General features: G+C 46.2%; 1 protein-coding gene across 4 annotated transcripts in view; it reads left to right on the top strand.

Annotated features, from left to right (window-relative positions):
• Window positions 1-18,905, top strand: part of APLP2 (amyloid beta precursor like protein 2) — a 72,278-nt gene that overhangs the window by 20,647 nt on the left and 32,726 nt on the right. For all 4 annotated transcript variants that reach the window (XM_029207400.1, XM_029207399.1, XM_029207398.1 and 1 more), the window contains exons 2-3: window positions 15,584-15,757; window positions 16,592-16,715. In XM_029207400.1, coding sequence (XP_029063233.1) covers window positions 15,584-15,757; window positions 16,592-16,715 — 298 coding nt within the window. The remainder of the gene's footprint in view (window positions 1-15,583; window positions 15,758-16,591; window positions 16,716-18,905) is intronic.

Below are 18,905 nucleotides of genomic sequence, written 5' to 3'. Positions count from 1 at the left end.
GTTTGGAAATATTTGAAACCCGTTTTTTCCATAGGGCCAAAGAATTCACTTTAACCTAATATGAACACTTGTTTTCATCCTGGCATCAGGCGTTAGAAGTGAGTTGCAAAAATTCTTCCACTGAGCTGCTTAATAGCTGTTCCCAAGGAAGGTGAAGGAGAATCATTCTAATAGGCCAGCACAGATCGCCCAGATTCGGCTTGGGTACTAAGTTACCGGATAGTATTATACTTAAATAGCTGGTTGGCCTGCCAGTTTTTGAAAGCTTCAAGGTGAGCTAGTTCTGATGACTTTGTAAGACTGCTACTACTATAGAGTTTGGGAATATTTCCTTTTATATTAGGATTATTCTGTTCACGTGATGTCTCCCTTACCAGCCCGAGCCTCCATGTGGGTGAGAACTTGTGACTCTTCAATTTGTTGTCTCTGGAGCCTGCTCTAATAAGGCCCTTGCAAATGTGTATTGACTCAAGGTCCTGTGTGATGTGAGTACCATATCATATATACTCTATCTGTTCTGGCCTTTTTTTTTTTTTGGTCTTTGGAAGACCTTTGTGTTTTGTTCTGTGGTTGTCAGAAGCCTAAGAGAGTGTCTTTTTGTTTTTGTTTCTGTTTTGTCTGTTTGTTAATGTCTCAGTCAGGCTTCTTTTACTATTTGTAGGATCTAAAGAGTTGGGGGATGGAGGCGGGTTGTCATCCTCCCCCACCCTCCAGCAGTTGGATAAAATAAGAACCTGGGCTCTTGGCACTGTTTTACCCACTTACATAACCCATACCAAATCCTTTTTAAGAAGAAATGTCTCAAGGTCCTTTTTCCTGTCTAATTCCCGTTCATTATTTTACTTGTAACCACTTGTCTCTTTTGCACGAGCCTGGCCTCTTTAGAGAAGCTTTTTTCTCTTTAGAGAAGCTTACCCATTTAGCCATCCAAGGACCCCATTCCTGCAAATGCCAGAAACTCTTGCTAGCCTTCATAACGGAAGAAAGGAAACTGCAGTTAAACGGAATCTACAGGTAAATGAAAAAAAGTCGTTCGGTCGTGTCTTCCCCTAGCACAGTGTTAGCTGAACACTTAACACAGTGCTGTCCAATAGAAAAAGGCGAGCCACATATGAAATGTAACATTTTCTAGTTGACATATTTTTAAAAAGCAAAAATAGGTGAAATGAGCTTTAACAATATAGTCTCTTTAACTCAGTATATCTGAGATAATTATCATTTCAACACGTATAATCTCCTGGATGAATGCAGAGGCTTCCTAAGTGGCCTCCTTGTCTCCACCTAATCTTGCCACATCACACCCTCTCACCTTCTAAAATATGCCTAGCAGGGTCGTTCTGGTGCTGGCGCTGGAGCAGAGCCCCGGCCCAGTTTCCTTGGGGAAGGGGTTCTGGAGACTTAGCTGTCCACTCCCCGCAGCCCCACGCCTACCCCTGCCGCAGCGCTTCTCAGATGCCAGCGCCGTCACCACTTCCTTACGTCTTGTGCATAATGTAAGTGTTACACTGTAGGTCTGGGCTTCCCTGGGTCTGGATTCTGCCTCTAAGACAGTGAGCTCCCCAGATACTTAGACTGAGTCTTATTCGCTTACCCAGTGTATTCATTTGCTAGGCTGGCCGTGGCAAAGTACTACAGACTGCATGGCTTAAGCAGTTGAAATTTATTGTCTCACTGTTCCTGGAGGCTGGAAGTTTAAGATCTACGTGCTGCTGGGTCACGCTCCCTCTGAAGGTCTGAGGGAGGATCTGTCCCAAGCTTCTCTCAGCTTCTGATAGTTCTTGGCTTTGGGTAGCATAACTCCCATCTTCACATGGCATTCTCCCTGTGTGTGTGTGTTGTCTCTCCACATTTTTCCTCCTTTTATAGGGGTGCCATTCAGGTGGGATTAGGGGGCACCCCACTCTAGTGTGACCTGATCTTAATTACTGATATCTGCAACAACCTTATTTCTAAATAAGGTCACATTTGGAGGTGATAGATGTTAGGACTTCAACATATGAATTTAAGGGGGGCACAGTTCAGCTCATAACACCCAGTGACTAGCATATTGACTGTAACGTAACTGTAAAATCAAATGAAATAATCTGAGGAAAGGATCAGAATTTTATTTTCTTAAAGGCGTTATGTTTAAATAATCAAGATAGAAGCTCTCAATTTTATTAATACTTCTCATCTCTAAGTTTTCAAATATATTCATAGTTAGTGGCTTTTGAATTGTTGCACCTCGAGAGATGCAGGTGGAGGGACTTCCATAACGGTTCAGTGGCCAGGACTCCGCGCTCCCAATGCAGGGGGCCCAGGTTCCATCCCTGGTCGGGGATCCCACGTGCCGCAATGAAGAGTTTGCATGCTGCAACTAAGACCCGGTGCAGCCAAATAAATAAATATTTTTTAAAAAGAGAGAGATGCAGGTGCAGGGTTCTAGCTCTAACTCTGTCCTGGTGAGAGAACGAATAGACCAGCAAGGACAGAGAACAGGAGAGAAGAAAAGATGTCTATGCAGACTTGATGATGGACCTAGTGACTGAGCCAGCAGACCAGAGAAGCTGGAACCTAAATGCAGGGACACCAGCTAAAAGCAAGCTGATTTGCAGAGCAGACCTTGAATGAGGGATGGAAGCATCAGGGTGAGGCTAATGGCAGGGAGGGGTTGAAACTAAACATGAGTAATCAGGCCCTGAATAACGCACCTCACCCCACCTCGCTGCACCTCAGGAGAAGACTTCAGGTTCCTCGGGACGCCAGGCCCAGCAGAACATGAGGCACTGAGAGGGGAAAGGCTCCCTTCCTAGGCCCCGCAGACCTGCAGCAGCCAGGCTCGGGGGCCACAGTCAGGGAGGGAGCTGAAGGATTCCTCTCTGGACAAGTTCTGTCCATGTACAGCAGGGTCCCTTTCCTAAACACTGAGTTAGATGACTTAGGGTCACCGGCCACTTCAGGAACACCTTGAACAAGAACAAAACAGATGGGGGAACAGCAGCTTAAAGACCATGCAGGGAGCAGGCAGGTAACTTCAGTAGGCTCTTGATATTTACCTCAGAGAGGAGGGGTTGTTTCCTCTGTGAGATAATAGTTTGCAATAAAAAAAGGCTTTCCGAGAATAAGGAAGAGTTCTTGGTGGTTAGAAATGTGATACCAGACATTTAAAAGTCTGGTTAGAAATCGTTCTGAAAGGGAACAAAAAGAATCTAGAAAGGAAGAGGTAAGAAAGGAAGAAGATCAATGTAGGAGGTAAGATGCGGCTGATAAGAATTTCAGAAAGAGGAGAGGAAACCCAGGACTGAGTGTTTCCGCGATGATGTGGCCCACTGAGCGCTCAGGTAAGTGAATGACAAAAACTCAGACCCAGGCCTATTAGAATTGAATCTCAGGATACCGAAGATGGGTAAGATTTTACTTCCATGTAGGAAAAAACCAGACCTGCACAAAGAGCGAGGGATCAAATTGGCTTTAGATGTACCAGCAGCAGTGCTGGAAGCTAGGTGGCCCTAGCTCCACATCTTAACCTCTGAGGGAAAATTGTGTCCAGGTTACAGTTTAGTGCTTGTCCAAATTGCCAGCAAAGTGTGTGCGTAAGATAAAAAGTTTCATGTGTGAAGGTTTCCGGGAGGCTGTGGGAAGCGGTGAGCCACTGACACAGGCGGTTAAGTCAAGAAGGAGCAGAGGGCTTCCCTGGTGGCGCAGTGGTTGAGAGTCCACCTGCCGATGCAGGGGACACGGGTTCATGCCCCGGTCCGGGAAGATCCCACATGCCGCGGAGCGGCTGGGCCCGTGAGCCATGGCCGCTGAGCCTGTGCGTCTGGAGCCTGTGCTCCGCAACGAAGGAGCAGAGTACTGAGTTGGGAACAGGAGAAAAGGGGGAAGCAGTTTTCAGGACGGTTGTGATCAGTCCCAGGAGTGGCAGCTGTGCTCAGGCCTAGAGAGTCATCAGCGCAGTTGAAGCAGGAAGACGGTGCCTTGTCTTCAAGAAAAGGGATCAGAGCCATCTCTGCAGATCTTCCTGGCAGGCTGAGTGCCAGCGGTCAGTACAGGCAAGTAAAGGAAGAGATGGCCTTGCAGAGGCCGAGGGGGGAAAATAGATGCCTAAGGAGGGAGCTGGAACTACAGTACCTTTTTATGTCATAATCATGTAAATAGGAGTATTGATTTGACCAGCGGAGCAAGGAGAAGAAGGTGGGTGAACGTAGGGTCTGGTGGTTTAAGAGTTCAATCCTTTTGACTAGAAAGTCGATCGATGATGTCCGGACTGAAAAGGTATGGAAGTGGTGAGGCACAAATAGTGGGAGAAAAGGCTGGATGGGCCGCCTTGGGGTGGAGGACTCCGCTAGGAGCCTGGTGTTGGGTGGCTTTTCAGGCTGGGCACGTGGACTCAAGTGGCAAAAGATAAAAAATGGAAACTTGCCATGCTGCCTGAGTTGTTTTCATTTTACTTGTCATTCATTACAGATGTACTTATGTGAAGGCACAGCGTTAATCATTTGGAAATCGCTGCTGAGTGGTATCTGCTTAATTCTTACTAGTTTAACTAAATGTGTTGGAGAGAAAACAAGAGCACAGCCTTCAGTCAGACAGTCACTTCCTTGGGTGTGAATGATTACCTACTAGGTAGTTGGTGCTGTTTCCAGGTGCCGAGATTAGGAAACCCGGAGGGCCCCCCCCGCCCCGCCCCCAAGCACAGCCCCACCCCCTGCCAACCTGCATCCTGTTGGAGGGAGATGGGCAGGGCAGGTGAATGAGCAGGTGAATTCCCATTGCTGGAGGGGAAAACAAAACACCGGCAGGGTGGGGCCTGTCCTTGGGAAGGGCCCCCAGAGATGCACATTCGAGCTGGGTCCTGAAAGGTGAGGTGTGACAGCTCAGGGAAGAGCAGGGGCAGAAGTTCGAGGTGCAGAGCCTTGAGGCAGGAGAGACCCTGGCTTGTGCCCAGGAGGGTGGTGTCCATCGCCAGATGGGTTGATGGAGGGAGCGGGGAGGAAGCAGGGGTCGTCAAGAGTTGGAATCCCTTGGAACATGAGAGTGAGTGATGTGTTCTGCCTTGAGATGATTCAAAATGCTGTGGTCGGAGTGGGTCTCGGAGGGCAGGGTGGACATAGCTCCCCAGGGGCCCACCTGACCAGTGGGACAGAAGTGCTCCTGGGCTTTCCCCTCTGGGAAAAGGGGACCAGCAAATGCTGAAATCTTGGTGTGTGTGAGCTGGACCACCATGCTGTGCATTTCTGGGTCCATCATGCACCCTGCAGCCTACCGAATGCCCCTCCCAGAGTTATGCAGTGCACACGTTTACATCCTTTTTATTCTTTTTACTTGGGCGTAGCTTTTCCTGCTCTCCTTTATGCATTTATTTAGTAGTTAGGTGGCTGGTACCCAGGAAGGCTAATTAATGGCAGAGACAGCAAGCAGTAAGCATGCTGACTAGCAGCTCATACTCGCTTTATTACTTTATTTTTTTTAATTGCTGATAATTACAATAATGGGCATGGGCATGGGTCCCAGACAGGAAGAATTGTTGTCTGCAGGCAGATCTGGTGCGAGCTGATAATACAGTATTTACTTTTACATTTAAATGCTGCGTAAATCATGGCAAAGATGCCTTTCTGACTTGATTTGAACTTGGAGAGGGTGGAGCTCTTTCATATTTGTGTTACTTTCATAGCGTTTTGATGGACATTAGAAGTTAAAGTGATTTGTTACATCAAGATTGATGTGTGAATATTGCTTGATCTAGTAAACAGTGAAATGTTTAGCAGAATAGCATATGGAAATTGCCGATTTTGTATTTTTAAATGTGCATTTCCTCTCCCTGCCCTGTGAATGTCATCCTGGCAAATTGTCTTATTTTCTGTTTATAAGGAAAGAAAGATATGGGTTATTCACGGAGGAATTTCTGCCCTTTCTTGCCATTCAGCGTCACAGAACCTTAGAAATAAAGTGCTAACTCTTTGGTTTTCATGGAATAGTAAAGCTAAGAAAAACATTTTAGATAGATAAAGTTGTCAGTTCTTAATATTATGGAAGGAGCATTTTTAAAAAACAGACTACCCATTTATTACTGCTGCCATCCTATGAAAAACATTTTAAAGCAGAGGTAAAAAAGAGAACCTTAGAATTCAGGACAGTCACTTCTCAAGAGAGGACAGGGCTTCCCTGGTGGCGCAGTGGTTGAGAGTCTGCCTGCCGATGCAGGGGACGCGGGTGCGTGCCCTGGTCTGGGAGGATCCCACATGCCGCGGAGCGGCTGGGCCCGTGAACCATGGCCACTGAGCCTGCGCGTCCGGAGCCTGTGCTCCGCAACAGGAGAGGCCACAGCAGTGAGAGACCCACGTACCGCAAAACAAAACAAAAAAAAGGACAGTTTGCAGCTCAGCACCTTCGGCATTCGTGTGCGCACGTGCTCTCCAGACCTTTCTTACTTGCCTAAGATCTGTGTTACAGACCTTACCAGGCAAGTAAGGTGTCAGGGAACCCCTGCTTTAAATTTAAAACACCAGTAAAAACTGTCCTAAATATTAAAACATGGATGTTTGCAGCTGCATGGATTTTTCTTATCTTTTCCCAGATAGTGTATTAAAGGAGAAAAGATTCAGTGAAATCAGTTCACATGTCTGACATTGGCTGTTGATGTTTGCGGTTGTAACATCTTGAAGTCAGAGCATTTCAGCCAAAGCTGACATGTTAGATAGTTTCCCAACTTAACCTTGGTAAAAATCACTAAGTTGAGTGTTTATTTTAGTGAAATATTTCTATCTGAAGAATAGAATTTTTTTAAAGGAGGTGTGATTTGTTGTTTCAAGTGCATGAAATATGCCCCCAAATTACCTAATTTTTAATGACTGACTTAATGCCTTTAAAATAAACAAAATATTATAGAGCATCAAATCAGCCAGAAGTAAGCTTATAACTTCTGAGAATATTGCCAGGTTTGTGCTTGGATATTCAACAGAAAACTCCCCGTCATTTGTAGTATTTCTGTTATCTGTGAATCAATAAGAATGACTTAGAATGAACATATTTAATGACTAATATTTAATCATTTGTACTTCTGGGTGCTTGTTACTTGAAATCATTTCAGCCTTTTAAGGTTTAGGAAACATGCCTACACACACCCCGCCAGCCCTGTCTAGGCTGTTTGTTTGGCAGGCTCTTGGTTGCTGCCTGAGTAATACTGGCCAATGAGTGCGGAGGGGAAGACCAGGTTCACACCATAGAGATCCTCTGATGTTAATATTCATACTCCATCCTCCTGGCTTTCTGACCTTTGCAGGTAGCAGCCTTCAAAGCATGACATATTACTGCTTTTGTTTGGAATCATGCAGATTTTTATTCAGTGAGGAAGCTGTCTTTGTTTGCAAACCACGTTTCTTATATATCAGGAGCTTTAGGAAAGTAGACTTCTGTCTGCCGTAGTGTGAGCCAAAGCTAATATTGTGGGGGTCATTTATTGTAATACCTAACATTTGGGTAACGCCATATTTATGTTGCCCAAAAGTGAAAACTGGGGTCAGGAGAGAAACTAAATAACCTCCATGAGGCTACTTAGCTTGTAAGTCAAGGGAATATCCCTCAAGAAAACAGATTTAGAGAAATAACGTCGTGCTTTTTTTTTTTTTTTAATTTATTTTTTTATTTATTTATTTTTGGCTGTGTTGGGTCTTCGTTGCTGCGCGCAGGCTTTCTCTAGTCGCAGCGAGCAGGGTCTACTCTTTGTTGCGATGCGCGGGCTTCTCATTGCAGTGGCTTCTCTCATTGTAGAGCACGGGCTCTAGGCGCGCGGGCTCAGTAGTTGTGGCTTACGGGCTCTAGAGCACAGGCTCAGTAGTTGTGGCACACGAGCTTAGTTGCTCCGCGGCATGTGGGATCTTCCCGGACCAGGGATCGAACCCGTGTCCCCTGCATTGGCAGGCGGATTCTCAACCACTGCGCCACCGGGGATGCCCACGTAGTGCTTTTTTGATCACAGCAGTGTCTCTATAGAAAACACAGGTTCATTTTGACCTCACTTGCATTTGGCTGGAAGCTGGACCAGAGCTAGGAAGCCTGCAACCCCCCAGTGATTTTCTTTTAAATGGTAAGGCAGTATTAAATTGTCATATAAACATTTGGTGACTGAATTCCCTCAAAATAAAATGTGGAGTGTGAATGCAGCCCTCTTCAGGTGTGTCCAGATTTCAGAGGTAGAGGAGGGATGTGCAGCCTTCACCCCATTTCACGGGTTTGGGGAGGATGGCTGGTCACGTGGTGTGCCCATGGCTTAAGCCCTGGTTCTTGTAGCCAGAGAAAATGACATCTTCAGGAGCCAGCCGATGCTAACGATGCTAACGTTCAAGTCGGGTGTTGTGCTTAGTGCTTACGTGCATTCTCTTAATTTATTCCCACAACAGGCCCGAGAGGAATAGTATGTCAGTAGCCCTGTTTTACAGATAAAGAAATTTAAAGCCTGATACTAATAGCCATCAACACTTGAAGAACTCCTATGTAACAAGCACTGTTTCAAGCACTTTTCATGTGTTAAACTCACTTAAACCTCAAAACAGCACTATGGTGTGTAGTTACTATTGTCCTTATTTTATAGACAGGAGACTGAGGTCCAGAGAGGTTAGGGAACCTGCCGGACGTGGCACAGCCTGTCAGTGGTGGGGCTGGAACACAGTCACGGTTTGTCCATCTCGTACAGCCCGTGCTCTTCACCATCACATCACGTACTTCCTCCAGGGTCAGGAGTGGAGAGAGCAGAAGGTGATGGCTGGCCGAGCCATGTCCCTAGGACCTCTGTTCCCGAGGAGGTCAGTTTCGTGGAATTCCCATTACAGGCAATTGGAAAGAAACACAGGAGCCTGTAAAGAACTTGTTCACTTGAGAATTTTAGATCCATAAACACTGTTCTGCCTTTTTTTTTTTTTTTTTTACTTGAAAGTGTTTATGTATTTGAGTAACTTCCTTTATAAAAGGCTCTTAGCTCTCATCTTAGAGACACGTACAGAAAGACGGACCTCTCTTAAATCTTGGTGCTTGGATCCTTACCAGTGTAATCCAGATGGACAGATTACCACGTTCCTATAAAAAGCCTTGGAGACAGTCTAAACTATTTCCAGTCTTGGAAATGATACATCATTTATACTTTAATATTTACAGCGCTAATAAAAGCAGGGATTATTTGTATAAATTACTGCCTTTGAAAATGATACCTAACAGCTGGCATACATCAGTGGAAGAATAATGACCTTTTACATTCAGAGTTTTCCCCCTAACCCTAATTCACAAGCTTCTAATTAGAATTAAGTTCAAATGTTAACAACAAAAAGCCAAGGATTTTCAGTTGGCGTAACGTAAACTGTCACTTTTTTTTTTTTTTTTTTTTATTTATTTATGGCTGTGTTGGGTCTTCGTTTCTGTGCGAGGGCTTTCTCTAGTTGTGGCAAGCGGGGGCCACTCTTCATCGCGGTGCACGGGCCTCTCACTATCGCGGGCTCTCTTGTTGCGGAGCACAGGCTCCGGACGCACAGGCTCAGTAATTATGGCTCACGGGGCTTAGTTGCTCCGCGGCATGTGGGATCATCCCAGACCAGGGCTCGAACCCGTGTCCCCTGCATTGGCAGGCAGACTCTCAACCACTGCGCCACCAGGGAAGCCCTAAACTGTCGCTTTTAAGAACAGGTTTCTCCGTTTGCTGTTCAGGCTGGAAAATGCTTAACAAGAATCCTGATATTTTATTAAATAGTGTGTTGAAATGTTTGAAGTTTGGAGGGTTTTTTGTTTTTTTTTTTTGGCTGCAGTGGGTCTTCGTTGCTGCGCACGGGATTCCTCTAGTTGCGGTGAGCGGGGGCTACTCTTCGTGGCAGTGCGCGGGCTTCTCATTGTGGTGGCTTCTTTTGTTACGGAGCATGGTCTCTAGGCGCGCGGGCTTCAGTAGATGCAGCACGCGGGCTCAGTAGTTGCAGCTCACGGGCCCCCTAGAGCACGCAAGCTTCAGTAGTTGCGGTGCATGGACTCAATAGTTGTGGCTCATGGGCTCTAGAGCGCAGGCTCAGGAGTTGTGGTGCGTGGGCTTAGTTGCTTCGCGGCATGTGGGATCTTCCTGGACCAGGGCTCAAACCCATGTCCCCTGCATCGGCGGGTGGATTCTTAACCACTGAGCCACCAGGGAAGTCCTTGGAGCTTTTTTAAATTGAAAGCTTCACGCTGTACTGCTGAGGAAGATGCACTAGGGACCTCAAACTACAGTCACCCTTTGGACAGTAACAGAAGTGGAGTTTCTCATACGTGAGGTTCTGGGCAGAATTGTAATAGTCCTCCCATTGGAGATAAATCAAATGTAATATATATACGCATGGGGTTTTACTACATTAGGGTACGTTCAGAATAAATAGTTACGTTTTTCAGGTATTGGGCCTGCTCTGATCATACTTGCTCGTTGCCCTACCAAAGAGCGTGTCTTCTCCTTGCAGATTGAAACCATGGAGTCACAGTTGAAATTCAGGCAAGCGATGAATAGGATTTTAAAAAATCAAAACTGTTTTATTTTGAACTAATTTTAGAGTTTTTAAAAAGTTGCAAAAATAGTAGAGGGAGTTCCCCTGTATCCTTAGACTGTGCTTCTCTTAGTATTAACATCTGACATAACCCTTGTGCATTTATCAAAACTGGGAGGTTGACATTGGTACAACAGCCTTATTCAGATACTGCTCCAGTTTTCCCACCAGTGTCCTTTTCCTGTTCCAGGATCGTGTCTGGGCTCCCACGTTGCATCTTTTTTCTCCATAGCCTCCAGTCTGAGACAGTCCCTCGGTGTGTCTTTGCTCATCTGTCCTCTTACACGAATTATGGCTGGTGAGGTTGACGGCAGTGTCTCCACTGTGAAGTAGTTTGGCTTCCCTTTTGTAGTTAATATATTGGGGCGATAACCTGGAAACTGTGGATTTTTTAAACTTTGCTTGATTAAGTAAATCTTGGGTGCAGGTTTGTGGACACAGACCTAAGTCATTTTAATTTAGGAATCATGAAGTACCATTCAGAACTTAAACAAATGAATACAGGATCTTCACATCCATGAATAGGTTGTCATTTCACTGACATATTCATTTAAAAAAGGAGGGTCAGGGCTTCCCTGGTGGTGCAGTGGTTGAGAGTCCGCCTGCCGATGCAGGGAACACGGGTTCGTGCCCCGGTCCGGGAAGATCTCGCATGCTGCGGAGCGGCTGGGCCCGTGAGCCATGGCCGCTGAGCCTACGGGTCTGGAGCCTATGCTCCGCAACGGGAGAGGCCACAGCAGTGAGAGGCCTGCGTACCGCATGCATGCATGCATGCATGCATAAATAAATAAATAAAAAGAGGGTCTTTGAGAAGAGTCTGTCTTGATGTCACTCCTGTGCCAGTGGTGAGTAGGTGCTACACGAACAGTGCTCTAATGGGAGCTGGAGCTGTGCTGCCCTGCTTCTCGGGGGTACATGGACCACAGGAGCACTTCCTGTCGCAGGAAACAGACTCCCTCAGGAATAGAATAAAGCCCTCCTCTTTGGAGGACGCTCCCTCCATGGCAGGCACTTTCACAGAGCCTGGAGCCAAATTGGAATCTGGGGCAGTAGCTTTAGTGAGGAAGGAAGTAATGGGACCTGTTTGCTTTGGATTGGGAGGCTTTGTGAAGGGAGGTGGGGCTGAGGTGGGCCCAGGGGTTGCTTCTCTTGAGGTGGTGATTAAAGGCCCTGTTTGAAGTTACATTCAGATTTATGTTTGTTGCTATTTATTTATTGCGTTAAAGCCATTTCAGGTTTTCAACCAAGTTACTAGAAGCACTTTTTACCAAGTTGAATTTCCATCCTTGAGTAGCTGAGTCAAACTAATAAAATGGAATTTCTTAATAAGAATGGATTATTAAGTTAAATGGAAGTGCTGAACTAGGAAAGCAGTTGATGCAATTTGTTCTCAAAGCCTTAAAAATGCTGCAGTGTTCATAGATCAAGGGCTCTCCGCGGTGCCCAAGCGTGGGGCGTTAATTTTCTTTCCTAGAGGATTTCAGGTTCACAGGATATCGGAAGTGCTGACTTGGCAACGAAATCCCATTTGTAACATGTTAGGTTAGGAAACAGATTGATTTATACGTTGATGTAATGGGTCAAAGCACAGTGTGTGCCTCCGAAAATGGAGAGCACATTAAATAAGAGCATTTTCAAAGGAAAGAAGCACAAACATTACAGGAAAAAGCGATCCTGTTATACGCTGGGTAAGGTTGGGGTATGTTTGGTTAGTTGATCCCTAGACGTGGTCCGCAGAGGCTTTTTATATTCCAGATGATACCTTCTTGAGAGTCTCTGATGGCCACAAGGATTAATCTTTCTGAACTCAGAAATGAATCACGGCAGCATATGAGCTGTCTGGACTGATTCCAGTTACCCTCCTTTTCCTTGGTGGGAACTGATGTGAGGAGCTGTGGCTGCCAAGCTGCCTCTTCCTGCTGCTTTAACCTGTGGTATCTTTAGGGAAGGCACTGTTGACCGTCTCTGCAGAAAGATCAAATGCACTTACCACCGATGTATTGACCTCAGTGGCTGGCCCGTAAACTGACCATTCGTACAGTCGGAACTCTTGTGGCCTTTCAGGCAACAGCCATAGCGAGCCACACGTGGACTGTCTTCTTCAATGTTGTTTTTTTTTTTTTTGCGGTACGCGGGCCTCTCCCTGCTGTGGCCTCTCCCGTTGCGGAGCACAGGCTCCGGACGCGCAGGCTCAGCGGCCATGGCTCACGGGCCCGGCCGCTCTGCGGCATGTGGGATCTTCCCGGACCGGGGCACGAACCCGTGTCCCCTGCATCGGCAGGCGGACTCTCAACCACTGCGCCACCAGGGAAGCCCTGTCTTCTTCAATGGGATGAGCGACTGCTTGCACAGTTTTGACTGTGGCCTGGGTGAGCTCATGTAATTGACTGATGCTGTTTCTTACCTGTATTCATTTTTGGAACTAAAGAGGCAAATGCCTCCCTCCCCCGCCTCTGTACTTCTGAAAGATTAGATACCACCCTGACATCCTATTTAATGTTAAAATATACCGGTCCGTAGAGAGAATTTAGAAAGGATTGCTCAGCGTCTTTCACGTTTAACTGTGGTAGTTCATTTATAGCAGGTTTAGGAAATACTTTCCTTCTAACTTGTAGATTTGGCTTTCTTGCTTACATATTTATCATGTCTTCCTGGATTTTCTTTGCTCGTTTCTGTCTGAGCTTTTGAAGAGTAGGAAGGAATGAATTTGCTGGAACACTGGTTTCGGTGCACAGAGCATCCCTGGGGTTTGCTTGCCTTTGTTTCTGTATGTACCACTTAATGTACTGTGTGCCCATTTCCCTCCGTATCATAACCCAAGTTTCTAGCCTTAATCCTTAGATATGCCTCCCAGAAGAAGAATGGCCAGTAGAAGAGGCATTTTTGTGCACATTTCCAGCTCAGTGTGAGAATTAAGTGCCTTTGTCGTGTGCATCTCTATACCTTTTAATGATCTGTTTGAATTAAACGCCATTAAGGTACTACCTATACCTTCTTTCCACAGATACCTTTAAATGTTTTTTCTTTCTTTGGGGGAGACAGGACTTCACACCAGTCTATAGCTTCACGTGCAGTTATTGTGAACGCACAGCATCTGTGTCTTCTACTTTAATAGACGATTATTCATCACAGTGGGGTGACAGTCTATTCTACTTAATAAAGTTGCTGACTGTTCTCCTCGTTGTATTTAACTGAGGTGTTTTTCAACCCTGATTGATCTTGGCGACATTTTAGATCCAGATTAGCTTTCTCCCAGCATCCAGCAAGTGTTCGTGCTTCCTTGTCTCGCGCTACTGGAAAGCAGGCTAATTTTAATAAGCTGCTAAGCAAAACGTGTAGGTGGTAAATTTGTCCTAGAAGATCGGGATGTATTTCAGAATCAAACGTAGGCTCCTAATTGGAAGGACCATTCATGTCTGTGTAACCAGTCTATCAGCACAAATGCAGGAGACTTGCCTGGAAAGCACACAGTTTTCCATATATTTTATAAGTCAGGGAATTCCCTGGCGGTCCAGTGGTTAGGACTCTGTGCTTTCACTGCCAAAGGCATGGATTTGATCCCCGGTCGGGGAACTAAGATCCCACAAGCTGCAGGGTACGGCAAAAAAAAAAAAAAAGTCACATCTACTTTTTCTTGTTAATAGGAAAACCATTTATTACCAATGCTCTTTGCTCTTTTTGAAAAGATCATAATAGGCCAGATAGTCTAACCCGACCCCTCAAGTTTTAACATTTTAAAAAGATGTTTAATTTTTGTTTTGAAAGAACTTACCCATTAGGAGAGACCACAGAACTTTATTGTGAATGTAACCATCAATATTGGTATATCTTTAGATGCAGGGATGCCTGTGTTTTTTCTGGTGCACGAGACTTTGTAAGAGCCTCACTGTCATCGTACGTAAATGTTTTTTCCCACCTGTAATTTGTGAGCTATTGATGGCTACGGATAGTTGATTTTTTTCCTAACACGAGATAAAATTGTTCATGAAATCCCTTTTAGTGTTCTCTTTCCATGCACGACGCCATTGCTCACTGAGTTATGCAAGCCATGCTGCCTCTTGGTCACCCCCCGGCCATCGTCACCCAGTCTTGCCTGCATTGCTGTCTGCCGGTGCTGCCTTACCCAAGTACTGTCATCTCTCCAGCTCCCTGAGCCATCCCCCTGCCTACAGAGAACATCAGAGCTGCATTTGAAAAATATTAACTCTGTACTTAGAACCCTCAGCACTCCATCCTTTCTTGGTCGACAGACCATCCAGTCTTGACCATGTGTGCCACCCACCCTTCCCTTGGACCCTCCACAGACTCACAGTCTACATTCTCCCCCAATGGGGATGGCCAAAGCCACTCCAGTGTCACAGCCCTTGGACCCTCCACAGACTCACAGTCTACATTCTCCCCCAATGGGGATGGCCAAAGCCACTCCAGTGTCACAGTTCAGGAAGCTTCCCCATCACCTCCTACCCAAGCCTAAGTCACATTCCCTTTTTGTTTTGTATGCTTCTTCAGCTCTATGTTCTTTTCCTTCATAAGACATCTGGGAATCTTTCTGTGTGAGAATTGACTCTTGAACTAGACCATAAACCCCAAGAGGGCAGGGGCCGTAACCTTTTGCTCAGCCTTGTGTCCTGAGCATTTAGCAGGTTGCTGTGCAAAAATAGTAGTTGCTCGGTAAAATGTTGTCATGTAAGTGAATTGAGTAAAATTGCTGGAACTCTCACCGTTCTATACTTTTGTGTTTTGGTGTACTAAGGAATGGAAAATGGGTTTGCTTGTATTAGAGGGGACTGCAGGTGGATTATGGGTTCCCAAGTCAGAAGTATCTAGATGGGGAGTGGTGGTTACAGTTCCCACGCACATTTCTCTCTGATTATATATGTCCAAAGGTCATTTTTTATTCTGGCTTAGTTCCTGGGAAAAGGATTTGTTTATGAAGAAAAAATAGTAAGTAATGAAGATTTTTTAAAAGGTCCATTCTACTGTCACAAACCGCTAAGTGACTCTCCCTCCATGCCACCTCTTGGGAGTGAACCTGGAATTTCTTTTCCCTTCGACAGGCCCTCGCAGCCAACGCTGGAACAGGGTTTGCTGTTGCTGAGCCTCAGATTGCAATGTTCTGTGGAAAGCTAAATATGCACGTGAATGTTCAGACTGGGGAATGGGAACCTGACCCGACAGGCACTCGGAGCTGCTTCGGAACAAAGGAGGAAGTTCTCCAGTACTGTCAGGAGGTAAGCGTGCTGCCAGAAACTTAAACGTTTCTGGGTCATGTTTGAACCTGTTTGCTTTAGAAATAGGTGCTCTGTCATTCTGCTGTTTTGACCTAAGACCAGGCTGGTGGTGATGGGGGCAGCAGGCTTCTGTTCTGAGTGTGCGCTTGGCCTGGGTGTGCTGGGAGCTCTCTGTCCTTTTTGGACGGAATACTGCAGAAGCTTGGCAGGGCCTTAGAAGTGCAGCCTGGTTCCCTTGGCTTCCCACATGTTATGGGAAGTTGTGAAACAAGCCCAGTGTCACGTGTGTGCTTGTGTTTTGCACTTGCTGGTAGAAGCCACGAGTATCATAAGGGATTATCTCATGTCTGATTCAACAGACTTTTTGGGTCAACGCTTGACGTAGAAAAGCGTATGAGATGTTTTAATTTCTTACCAAAACTAGCCTTTGGGGTCAGGGTTGGAATATTATTCTATAATTTCATTAACACACACTTCCATAGACTTGCCTCTTAAATGTTTTAGTTTTTGAACTCAGCTATTTACACACACCCTACAAGTGGACTTGATACCTAATAGACTTGTTTGGGGCTGAACGCTTGCTGCTTGTGTAGGTCTTTTTTCAAAGAGAATGTGTTAGAAGTGGTCCAAAATCTACCTGTCAAAAGAAAGCTAACAGTTACAGTATCTCTTTGCTTGATTAGTTCCGTTGGAACCAGGCAGCAGAGGGGACTTCAGCTTTACATAGGACGACGGGGAAGCTGAGCACGCAGACACTCGTCCTGGCTCACCAGCGAGCGTTCATCTTTTACGGACAAAGTCAGTCTACTGTGTGTGTTTCCTCTTCCCTTGCAGATGTATCCAGAACTACAGATCACAAATGTGATGGAGGCAAACCAGCCAGTCAGCGTGGACAACTGGTGCCGGAGGGACGAGAAGCAGTGCAAGACTCACATCGTGATCCCCTTCAAGTGTCTTGGTGAGCGTCTTGGAGCACCTCTGGGTTACTTCTCAGGAACGCGGGGTCCCCGGTTTTACATTTCATCTTTTCCTGGCTCACAGTGAGATGTCGCCATCTGTCAAGAAGCCAAGGGCTGCAGGAACGTATTGGGGGGCTGTCTTTTGAATACTCACGGCTTTCTGGTGTCGATAAGTGACTTGTCTTTGATGGTCACTAACTCCACCTCTCCCGTCGTGGGCGTCCTCTGTTTTTTCAGGATGAACCTCTTCCACACCCTTGAGTGAGCGTGCTGCGCTCAGAGTGGTCCAGCTTCGTTCACACCGAGAGTTTGAAATTACTGTTGATAGTCCTGGGATCAGTAGTACCGAAGCAGCCGAGGGGTGGTCTTTCGTTCCCCTTTCTTTGCCCTACACACATTTTGCAAGCACCGAAATCCTGTATTGTTAGCCAGACCAGACCTGTGGCAGTTTTCAGAAGCCGAGGAAGTGAGTCGTAGCTGCCTGTAGACAGTCAGGGATGCGTCGGCCAGGCCCTGTGCCACCTGCCTGACTGAAGCCTCAGCTGATAAGGGTGTTTATGACTCTGTGTGTTTCTGTTAGCAGTCAGGCCTAACTCAAGTGCAGCCATAACATTTTATTACCCAGAAGTAGAGTCGCCGCTCCAAATGCCCTTTTAGTGAATGTGCTCATCCTGACCACTGAGCATTGACACATCTGAGTTACTTTCATGCGTCTGTTGCCTGACTGACTCAGGAACAGATTTCGTCGTAGCAACTTAAAAGGGCGAAACGATCAATTTTAGATGATCCGCGATAGGACTGACATAGATAGAGCACTAACATAACCTGGCTAGCTCTGCGGATGTATTTAATTTTAACCACTAACTTAACCTGTTCCCCTCCCTCCTTCATTAAAATCTTTCTGGGACTTCCCTGGTGGTGCAGCGGTTAAGAATCCGCCTGCCAATGCAGGGGACGCGGGTTCGAGCCCTGGTCTGGGAAGATCCCACATGCCGCGGAGCAACTAAGCCCATGCACCACAACTGCTGAGCCTGCGCTCTAGAGCCCGCGAGCCACAACTACTGAAGCCCGTGGGCCTAGAGCCCGTGCTCTGCAACAAGAGAAGCCACTGCAATGAGAAGCCTGTGCACCACAACGAAGAGTAGCCCCCGCTCACCACAACTAGAGAAAGGCCGTGCGCAGCAACGAAGACCCAGTGCAGCCAAAAATAAATAAATTTATTTAAAAACAACAACAAAAAAAACCTTTCCTAACATGGAACTCATTGCTTTCTCATTCTCACAGGTCACAAAGTAACAGGAAGAGGCAGCAGCTGAATAACAGTATTTACCGTAGCAGTTACTTTGTTTTAAAAGTATTGAGTACGGGGGAAAAGAGGACAGGTGTGTGCTTAACACCATTTACTTAAAACTGAGCCCCATGCAGTAGTGTGAGGCTTGTGAATGGTTTTGTGTGGTGTGGTTTAAAGATGTTCTTTCATTCCCTTTGGCTGTCAGAAATCTCTGAGTATGAGGTTTCATTCGTTCTGTGTAAAATTCTCAAACTTAAGAGAGTACCCTTGAATATTCATACACGATAGATAGTACCTAGCAATCATTTTCTTCCTTTTGCACTGTCATTACCAGAGGTTTTGTGGCCTGGTCTTCCCAATCCTGCATGTTCTTTGTCACTTGTTGGCTCCACTACCCACCCAGGACTCTGAGCTGGAGATCTGGGAGACCTGTATCTCCCCACACCCAGCCAGTTCTCAAGGCAGCCTGATTTTTACCTCTTAAGAATGGCTTGTAACCATGGTTCCCAAACGGTGCACAAAGGCACCCCAGGGCACTAGGGATATTTTTGATTTTCAGGGAAAGCATGTCAGACATTGTGAGCTAGCTGGAGGCGTTCACGGTTTCAGCATCAGCTCATCCCGTTCCTTTCGATGACCTCATGTCTTTGTGGGGCTGCTTCTTAGTGGTTTCTGTGAGGAAAAGCCAGCATTGCACCAGAATTGCTGAAGGAATGGGGGTGATGGTGCTGAGTTTACTGCCGTGCAAGAGAAGCTGTGCAGTGCCCAGCAGGCACAAGGTGTCAGACACAGGTGCTTTTTACTAAGTTGTCGCCCTGACTACTTAACTTTTCGGCACCCTTTTGGCCTGGGCGGTGCTGTGAAAAAATTCCTGGGTCACCCAGAGTACCGTGACTGG

The sequence above is a fragment of the Monodon monoceros genome, unplaced genomic scaffold (assembly GCF_005190385.1).
Source record: "Monodon monoceros isolate NGI ecotype Baffin Bay Population unplaced genomic scaffold, NGI_Narwhal_1 Super_Scaffold_7, whole genome shotgun sequence".
NCBI classification, from domain to species: domain Eukaryota; kingdom Metazoa; phylum Chordata; class Mammalia; order Artiodactyla; family Monodontidae; genus Monodon; species Monodon monoceros.
Note: the sequence above shows the minus strand (reverse complement) of the source record. Positions and strands in the feature narration are given on the sequence as shown.